Raw genomic sequence first — 10,511 nt, forward strand, 5'->3', positions numbered from 1 at the left:
TCTATCAACAACTTTTAAACTATCTACATTCAGCTTTTAAACAGTCTACTTTTAAACTATCAACTTTTATTAAGCTATGCAACCACCATGTCTATCCTAGCATCACCGTAGTAACCATTTCTGTATTATCTGTTTTAACTATACATGATATTTTACATCACAACTTTAGCATTTTCATGCACTGGTAATTCCTTGGAATTGCATTTCTAGTTCTGAACAGTTATTTCTCTACTGGCTCAATTATCACACCACTGTTTTGATTTGCGTAGTTGCGTTACCCTCAACACTGACAATAATGTAGACAGCAAATTTCTATTTCAATTTGCGTTACCACCGTGTAGTCAAGCCTTAAGCCATACCCAAGTAGCCTAAATCGAGGTAATGATTAATTATGCATGATTTATTTTGTTATTGAATTCGTAGGCTGGGATTCCGCTCGGCAACAATTATGTTTAATGGTAGCCTCCTGCTTTTTCAGAAGGGGCGGCAGGCAGAGTGAGGTACAGTGGCTGAAAGTGGTACTAAAGCTTCACGCAGCTTCACGCCTCGTAATGCGTGAATTAAGTGGCCATTTAAAAAGCGATTCCCACTAGTGTTGTCACGATACCAAAATTATGACTTCGATACAATACCTGCCATAAATATCACGATGCTGGATACTGAAACGATACTACGGCGAAATCCTAAGATATCTCGAAAAGAAAGGACTCATACCTCCTCCAAGTGTATTGAGTCATTTGTGTTGAATTCGGTGCACTTTTGTAGTGTGCAGGTCAATTCTGCATTCTAAACTTCCTACATAATTATTATTTTTATAGTCAGTAAAATAGTAGGCCTACTTTGTGTGATTAAGTCCTTTATTTTTTGTTATAGTTAATTTACATTGTGTTGTGTTTTGCCAATAAAGTAGCTTTAAATAGCCAAACTAGGCTAGATCAAGGTCAGTGTTGAAATTACTGCATGCAAATCACTGAATGCTATGCAGAGGGGCCTAATCTTTAGGCCATCTGATGTACAGTATAGGCTTCCCTAGGCCTTCCCGTGTTCATGGGATTTCTTTGACAGTTGCAAAGGGAAAAATGTGAGGATAGTCTTCTTTGCGCCCAGTGTACAAGTACGACGTTCCAACCACTCAGGTCTTCGTCAGATAGGCCTACACCATTACCTGTTGCAATATGTCTGTGTGCATTCCTACATTAGCCTATGTCTATTTCTTTGATAACATGATTTGCTACCATGTAACAATAACCCGTTATTATTATTAGGACTCAACACGCTTTGGTGATATTATATGCTGTGGGCTTTAATTAGCGCATTTCGGGTAGCCTATCCTACATCTGGGCAATACTTATTGAACAAATTGCAGTCTACATGCCATGACAAATATTACCAGTAGTACTGACCGAACATGAAATAGATTATTTACAAGTTATGGTAATGTTATTCTGGCGTGAACATTGCGCTTTCATCACGTTAGCACCCTATGATTACAGCTCGTTATGTCTCGTCAAAATGATTACAGCTCGTTATGTCTCGTCAAAATTCATTGATGAAGGAAGGTTCGCTTTATCCCAGAGAACCATACTCGTTTCACTTAGGCTAGACTAAAACAGAAGAGAAGAACTTGGCACTAACCATGTAGTCGTGTTTTCTAGAGCATATTTGTTAACCTGTCATTCTTTAAAAAGAAATGTTGGGATATTTCTGTGAGGTGTTTAGCCAAGTTCCAAGTTCCACGGGCCTCTGTGTACCTGATGGCTTGCCTTCACTATTCGTGATGTATCCGAAATAGTTGCAGATTTCACTTCACCTTTTGTTTTATCCACAAGGCCGAGGACGGTCGGCAAAGAACTACTGTATGTTGACGTTGGCTGCGCACTCACTCACTCAGAGCTGCCTGCTTGACACACCCACTTGCCTAGATGCGTGCAAGGAGCAGTGAGAGCAGCAGTTCACGCAGACACAGAACGTTAATTTTAATAAAGTATCGATTCTAAAAATGTCGGAAATCGTATCGTTTTTTGCGTGAAGGCATCGTAGTTAGTATCGATACACCGTGCAACACTAATGCCCACTGTAGGTGAGGTGTGTGTGTGAGTGTGAGTGTGTGTGTGTGTGTGTGTGTACTCACTGAAGGGGTAGGTGAGGTGTGTGTGAGTGTGTGTGTGTGTGTGTGTGTGTGTGTACTCACTGAAGGGGTAGGTGAGGTGTGTGTGTGTGTGTGTGTGTGTGTGTACCCACTGAAGGGGTAGGTGAGGTGTGTGTGTGTGTGTGTGTATACCCACTGAAGGGGTAGGTGATGTGTTTGTGTGTGTGTGTAGTGTGTGTGTGCATGTGTGTGTGCGTGCGTGTGTGTTTGTGTACCCACTGAAGGGGTAGGTGAGGTGTGTGTGTGTGTGTGTGCGTACGTGTGCGTGTGTGTGTGTGTGTATACCCACTGAAGGGGTAGGTGAGGTGTGTGTGTGTGTGTGTGTGTGTACCCACTGAAGGGGTATGTGAGGTGTGTGTGTAGTGTGTGTGTGCGTGCTTGCGTGCGTGTGTGTGTGTGTGTGTACCCACTGAAGGGGTAGGTGAGGTGTGTGTGTGTGTGTGTATACCCACTGAAGGGGTAGGTGAGGTGCGTGTGTGTGTGTGTGTGTGTGTGTACCCACTGAAGGGGTAGGTGAGGTGCGTGTGTGTGTGTGTGTGTGTACCCACTGAAGGGGTAGGTGAGGCCGTGCTGCTTCATCTGCTCCTGTGTGTCTGGTCCACATGGTTCATCCAGCAGCATGAAGGGGGGAGAGCAGATGCGCTCGTCTACATAACACAAATAACACAACAAACAAACAATAACAAATAACACAATGACTCGTCTGGGGCAAATAACACAATGACTCGTCTGGGGCAAATAACACAATGACTCGTCTGGGGCAAATAACACAATGACTCGTCTGGGGCAAATAACACAATGACTCGTCTGGGGGCAAATAACACAATGACTCGTCTGGGGCAAATAACACAATGACTCGTCTGGGGGCAAATAACACAATGACTCACGCAGTGAGCTGACAGCTGACACACGTAAACACACTCAAGCACGCACACACGCACGGAAACACACTGACGCACGCACGGAAACACACTCACGCACGCACACGCGTAACAGTCACCTGAAGCTAACACTCACCTAAAGCCTTTCCCTGCATCTGCGTCAGTAGATAACCTTCTAGCTAATCCAGTTTATTCTGAAGCTAACCTTCTAGCTAATGCAGCCATATCTGAAAATAATCTTCCAGCTAATTCAGTTTTGTCTGAAGTAGGGCTGGGCGATATATCGGTATTACGACTACGACCGATATATTTTTGAAAACGATATGTAGTTGAGACAATATCGTAATACCGGTATTATGTCAACTAGTGGGCCATTTTATCAAAGCCACTTGCTCTTCTGTGTTCAGACCATTCAGATAGCCGCAGCTCTGCTCAACTGCGCCCGTTGCGTGTGCACGTTCTCCCTCGCAGCACTACAAACTTTCAAACATGACGGACACTGAGTCAGATTTTGTTTACCTTGATCAGAGGTTGCTGATGCCTATTCCGTCTGCACATCAACGGCTAGACTGAGAATTCTTGTTGTGAAATCAAAATTCCACTGGAGCTCCAAGCGGTTTTGTACACGCAGATTTAAGTTAACACTGTTTACAGCTCTTCGACTCACGGTAAAATGTCATTTTTGGTACTAGCTAATTTAAATACACTGATGAATGCTTGCGTTTAGCGATATACAGTAACAGATCTAAAGTCCTCAGGGAGACAACCTACACGCTGATTTTATTAAGAGGATATGCACGCGGGGACTCGCGAGCAGTTAGGGACATCATTTTTTATGATTCCTTAAACCCCATTCAATCGTGCATAGGGATTTTTCTTACGAACCGGAACATGCAAAAATGAACGCATACAAAACGACGGTAACGTCTATCACACTCTTAATGAGTGACTCAGTTACGTTGTTTAAGTAGCCTAATTGTTTAAAACTATTTTTGTTGTTGATAGCAACATGTCTAGGCCATCATAGGCTACATTTGCTTGTCATCTAGGCCCTATCAAACCCTTACAGGTAAAAAAACTGCATTGTGTGACAAAACTGCAGGTTTTTTCAATATTTTTGTGCCCAAAATATTGCATTGTGCAGTACAATGTAGGCCTGCATTGTCAGTCAGGATCAACTTTTGGTCTTTTGTTATTTGCACAGCTTTATCAGAGCAACTGTAGCCTATTGGTATTGTTTACACTTTTTTGCACAGCTCTGTTAGAGCAGTCTGAAATGAATATAATTAAAACTGGCTGTGTTGTCATAATTGTTGTGTTGAGTGAATATATGAAGCACTTCGCTCTTTCTCTTTGAAATATCAATATCGTATCGATATCGTATATCGCCGATCAGCCCCAAAATATCGGGATATCAGTTTTGGTCCATATCGCCCAGCCCTAGTCTGAAGCTAACCTTCTAGCTATCTGAAGCTAACCTTCAATCTATCTGAAACTAACTTTCAAAATAATGCAGCCACACCCTTACAATAAATAATTGCACTTCAAGTGTTAAAACTGCAGTTTTCTGAGTATCAAAAAAAAACAGCATTGCACTACATAGTACTGCCTAGTACTGCACTTCATAGTACTGCACTCCATAATATTGCACTCCATAGTACTGCCTAGTACTGCACTTCATAGTACTGCACTTCATAGTACTGCACTCCATAATACTGCCTAGTACTGCACTCCATAATACTGCCTAGTACTGCACTCCATAATATTGCACTCCATAGTACTGCACTCCATAATACTGCCTAGTACTGCACTCCATAATACTGCACTCCATAGTACTGCACTCCATAATACTGCCTAGTACTGCACTCCAAAGTACTGCACTCCATAATACTGCACTCCATAATACTGCCCCTTACTGGAAATGAGCCCTTATAATGCCCCTACATAAAGATGGTGATCGTAACGATCTGAATAATTACAGGCCCATTTCTAAGCTCTCCTGTCTGGCCAAGATATTAGAATCTTTTGTAAATTAACAACTTTATGCCTTCCTGTCTTCCAATTCCATTCAAAGTCCTGACCAATCAGGTTTCAGAGCTGGCCACAGTATCATCACTGCAGCAACTCTAGTAAATGACATAACATGACATAGCCTCCACTATTGATAATAGGCAATACTGTGCAGCCTCCACTATTGATAATAGGCAATACTGTGCAGCCTCCACTATTGATAATAGGCCTATACTGTGCAGCCTCCACTATTGATAATAGGCCTATACTGTGCAGCCTTGTTTATCGAACACACAGCTTATTGAAAAACTGGCCTCCTTGGGGTTTGATACTGGCTCCCTTTGCTGGTTTCTAAGCTATCTCACTGACAGGACACAATGTATAGATAGATGCTGCAGGAATAAAGTCAGACACTTTGGAGATAAAAAAAATGGTGTTCCACAAGGTTCTATCTTGGGCCCACTACTCTTCACGCTGTACAGAAATGACATCTGTGCCTCTATAGAACATTGTAAAGCACACTTGTATGCGGTGACTTCTATGCAGATGACACGGTTTTGCATTCTTCTGCACCTACAGTGGAGCAATCAGTAGCACATCTTCAATGTGCTTTTGACTGTGTACAACAATCCCTGCATAGCCTTAAATTGATCCTGAACGAGTCTAAAACAAAATTCATGGTCTTTTCTAAAGCAAGAAAAACTATCCATGATGTCCATAGAATTCACTCTCTTAATGGGGAAGACATTGAGCGAGTCAGTCACTATAAATATCTGGGCATCTGGCTGGATGACAGACTATCTTTTAAAACATGTGGTCGAGCTCGCTAAGAAGGTGAGAGAGAAGCCAGGTGCGTTATAGAGAATTAGCTCATGTTAGCTCATGTCTCTCCAAGGAAAATCGCGACATTCATATATCCACGATACTGTGTCACGGTGTGAAAAGGCAGAATCGCGACACACCCTTTCTAGTGTTTCACGCAGTGCTTTGCAGCTTACGCGGCCGCAAAAGCAACCCACAACTCCCGCTTTACTTATCGGTAGCCTACGTTGTCCAAAAACAAATAAATAAATAAATACTAATTTCATACCTCTCCTTGCTTTCATTGTAGACTATGTGTGCAACTTTACCAAACAGTATAGAGGTAAACCCCCTCTCCTTGCCCCGCTCTCTCTCGCGCTCCCTCCCTCTCCTGCTCAATGAACACGCGTGACTTAAATAAGACATTCACAATCGTGAAAGCAAGGATGCATAGACGACTAGCTAAATTACTATTAAATCCGCTTAGCATCATTAGCATGCTGCACATATTTGTTTAAAACTCTTGCATTGAAGTTGACTGATCATCTCAATACCAACGTTTCCCAAAAGGGCCTGTCCCAAGGAGAACAAGTATTACCTTGAAACTTAAACACACATGGGGAAACTGAACAGTCCAATTAGTAGACTATGATAGGCTAAGCTAGCCAACTATGTTACTTTGTTTACAATATTTCCAGGCTTCAACCAGACAGCTGAATTAAAGAGGTAGAGTTGTAATAAAAAATAGTAGGCCTAGGCTATAGGCTAATCTGCATAAAGTGTGCTGTCATAAATATCAGTCATTCAGAAAAATATTTTTGTATCAGGATATAAAATAATAGATATATTATATTGTAATCCTCTGGTGTTCTAATCTAATGGAGGCTATTAAAATGTTATGTAATAAAATGTCTAGCCCCCCCCCCCCCCCCCCAGAACATTTCAAGCAAGAGAGGGGTCAATAGATCAGAAATGGGGTCAATAGATCAGAACATTTTATAGAATTCTACAGGGAAGCCATCTGGGCCTGGACATTTACCACTTTGCATTGCACGGATTGCGCTGGAGATCTCATCTAATGTGATTGGCTGTTCTAAATCTGACGCTGAGGTTTCGTCTAAGCTGGGAATAGGAAGATTCTGAGAATTAAGAGTCTAATTCAGATATTCCGCCCTGTGCCCCAGAAGTGTATAAGTGACAGTAGTAAGTTTTGAATTGGACATTTATTTGTTCTGGATCAACTGTAGTCCCTGTTGGTGTATTTATTACATTACATTACATTACATTACATTTGGCTGACGCTTTTTAACCAAAGCGACTAACAACATGGTAAACAGTAAGTTTTTTAGAACGATTCTCACAATTTTTAGGACAGTTTAAAAAAAAAAACATTAGAGTACAGTAAGAATAAGTGCGTCGGTGAGTGCTGTTTTTAACAGTTACTTGTCAGTTTAAAACGGCTGGTGAGTGCTAGGATCAGTAAGACTTGTTGTAAGTGTTGCTATGAGAGTAGATGTTCTCTAAAGAGCTGGGTCTTCAGGAGTTTTTTGAAAGTGGAAAAGGATGTCCCTGCCCTTGTAGGAACTGGCAGTGTGTTCCACCAACGAGGAACAACAGATGAGAAAAGTTTGGATTGGCTTGAGCGTACCGGTGGTAGAGCTAGACGTCGTTCGTCAGAGGAGCGCAGCGGTCTGGAGGTAGTGTAAGTCTGTATGAGGGCATTCAAGTAGGTGGGAGCAGAACCGGAGACTACTTTGTAGGCAAGCGTTAGAGACTTGAATTTGATGCGGGCCGCCATAGGTAGCCAGTGTAGCTGGATGAGCAGCGGGGTAACATGTGCCCTTTTGGGTTGGTTGTAGACCAGGCGCGCCGCCGCGTTCTGGATCATCTGAAGTGGTTTCACTGCGCAGGCTGGGAGACCTGTCAGGAGGGCATTGCAGTAGTCGAGTCGTGAGATGACTATTGCCTGAACCAGAAGTTGGGTAGCATCTTGAGTCAAGTAAGTCCTGATTTTCCGTATGTTGTAGAGTGCAAAACGGCATGACCGGGCGACTGAGGCAACATGATCTGAGAAGTTTAGTTGGTTGTCAAGAACAACTCCTAGATTTCTTGCAGTCCTGGTCGGTGAAACAGACAGGGAGTCAAATTTGATGTTGATGTCGTGGTGTATGGTAGGTTTAGCTGGGATGACCAGCAGTTCAGTCTTTGAGAGGTTCAGCTGGAGGTGGTGTGCCTTCATCCATGTAGCTATGTCTGAAAGGCAATCCGAGATCCGTGCTGAAACCAGGGGGTCGTCAGGTGGAAAGGACAGATAGAGCTGTGTGTCGTCTGCATAGCAGTGGTATGAGAAGCCGTGCGAACGGATAATCTGTCCCAAGGAGGTGGTGTAGATAGCAAAGAGGAGGGGGCCCAGCACTGAGCCCTGGGGGACACCTGTGGTGAGATGGTGAGGTGCGGATAGCTGACCAAGCCATGATACGTTAAACGAGCGTCCTGTGAGGTAGGATTCAAGGAATTTTAAAGTTAAACGAGCGTCCTGTGAGGAAGGATTTATCTTCAGAATTAGTTGTGCTGAGGTTTTGCTACTCAGTTGATGAGCTAGCAGTTTGCTGGATTTATCACCTTGTTCATATAGAGTGTATCTACATTTTAAAAGGAGGTCTTCAGCAAGAGTGCTTGACAAGTTATTAAATTCAGATTGTAATACCAGTCTCTGCTTATACACATCTGGGGAGGGAGAAGAGGCGTACGTTTGGTAAAGTTGTGAAATCTGAGATAGAAGTTCTGCAATTCTTTTTTCTCTCTGTCTTTTCTCGTAGCTTGCATAAGAAATGATGATGCCCCTGGCAAATGCCTTAAATGTCTCCCATAGGATAGAGGGGGAAGTGTCTGCAGTTTTGTTGACCTTGATAAACACATCAATATTGGTGGACATGAATTGCACAAAATCGTCGTCTGATAGTAGACGAGTGTTAAAACGCCATGGTGGACGTGGCTTTTGTATGACCTGTCCAGTTAAGTTCCAGAGTTACAGGACTATGATCGGAGATAACTATGGGGTTATATGTACATGAGTGCACAGCAGGAAGGAAACGATTATCTAATAGAAAATAGTCTATACGTGTGAATGTGTGGTGCATATTTGAGAAAAAGGAATAAGCTCTATTAGTTGGGTTCAGGAACCGCCAGACATCAGATACATGAAATTCTTTTAAAAACGACTTGATTAGTTTAGCTGACTTTGTTTGAGGCTTGCTATTCATAGAGGAGCGGTCTAAAGAAGGATTCAACCAACAGTTAAAGTCACCACCTAAGATGTGGCACTGAGACTGCATATCTTGGAAAGAAGACAAAAAGGATTTGAAAACATTTTCGTCACCCCAATTGGGGTCATACACATTTGCTAAAGTCACTGGGGTGTTATAAAGTGTTTCCATTCTTATCTAGTTTGGTTTTTGACAAAGTAAATGGAACAGACTTGTGAATGAGAATTGCAGTTCCCCTTGCAGCCGAGCTGTGAGTGATACACCTGGCCAACCCATCGTTTCTGCAACAAAGAATGTTTATCTGTTTTCAAGTGCGTTTCCTGTAGGAAAGCGATGTGGGTCCTAAGAGTTTGAAGATGATGAAGAACTTTGCTTCTCTTGACTGGTTCATTCAGTCCTTTTACATTCCAGCTTGTAAATTTGAGTGCATGTCCCCCATGTTGAAGAGTGGGTTTTGGAATACTTTGGGGGTTCATATTACGGCAAGAATGGAGGCAGAAAATGTACAGTAGATAATGATACAGTAGTAAGCGTAAACTTATAATAAAGAATCTGGTGTTGAAACTACACAAATTAGAAGGCCCATACACATACAAAAAGTAAAAAGAAAAAACATAGTAAACATACACACAGATACAAACCAAAGACTGCTGAAGCGTCAACCTGAACCTAACGCACGCACCCCTCCCTAAAGAACACATTAAACTCTTAATGGAACTTCACTTCCAGGCCCACTGGGCAAGTACTCGGCTAAAGCCTAAATGTAGAGTGTTAAAATAACAAAAAAGCACAATATTGTTGTTCCCATTTCTTTTTTCTTTCTTTGTTTTTATAAGGGAAAAAACTGAAAACTGTGACAGTACACAAGCAAAAGAGTGCATGTCTGCATGTCTGCATGCACTGTAAATAGCCAATGCTATTAGATGAGGACTACTGGGTGGAAAAAAAAATCAGCTGATTGATATTTATATGTCAGCTTAGTAGAATTACAATTTGGCATCCAACATAACAAGTAGCCTACACAAACATGGTTGTTCAAAATTCCCTCTACTCTATGGTTTCACTCACTGTGGTTGTCACAAAGGCCATTGCTTTGTCAGGATTAGTAAATTTGTGAACCTCACCCGTTCCCAGTGTGAAAAAACTGTCCGGGGAAAAAACAGTCCGAATTTGATAGAAGGGGGATCATGTAGAATCTTCTTCACAGGGGTAAATGCCGCACGTTTCTTTGCTACCTCAGCCGTGAAGTCAGGGAAGATGGACAGTCTGTTGCCGTTGCGTTGTAGTGGGGATGCCTCAGATGCTCGTCGGAGAATCTGGTCACGGACATCGTAGTAGTGTACTATGATTACAAACGCGCGCGGACGCGACGCAGCCTTCCCAATCTTCTTCGGCCTTTCACGG

The 10,511-nt window shown here is 42.5% G+C and overlaps 1 protein-coding gene across 2 annotated transcripts in view; it reads right to left on the reverse strand.

Annotated features, from left to right (window-relative positions):
* The window catches only part of itpk1b (inositol-tetrakisphosphate 1-kinase b), a 70,988-nt gene that overhangs the window by 27,570 nt on the left and 32,907 nt on the right, over window positions 1–10,511 (reverse strand). For both annotated transcript variants that reach the window (XM_042086132.1, XM_042086123.1), the window contains exon 6: window positions 2,698–2,796. In XM_042086132.1, the coding sequence (XP_041942066.1) occupies window positions 2,698–2,796 (99 nt within the window). The remainder of the gene's footprint in view (window positions 1–2,697; window positions 2,797–10,511) is intronic.

This window comes from Alosa sapidissima, chromosome 1, assembly GCF_018492685.1.
Source record: "Alosa sapidissima isolate fAloSap1 chromosome 1, fAloSap1.pri, whole genome shotgun sequence".
Taxonomy (NCBI): domain Eukaryota; kingdom Metazoa; phylum Chordata; class Actinopteri; order Clupeiformes; family Clupeidae; genus Alosa; species Alosa sapidissima.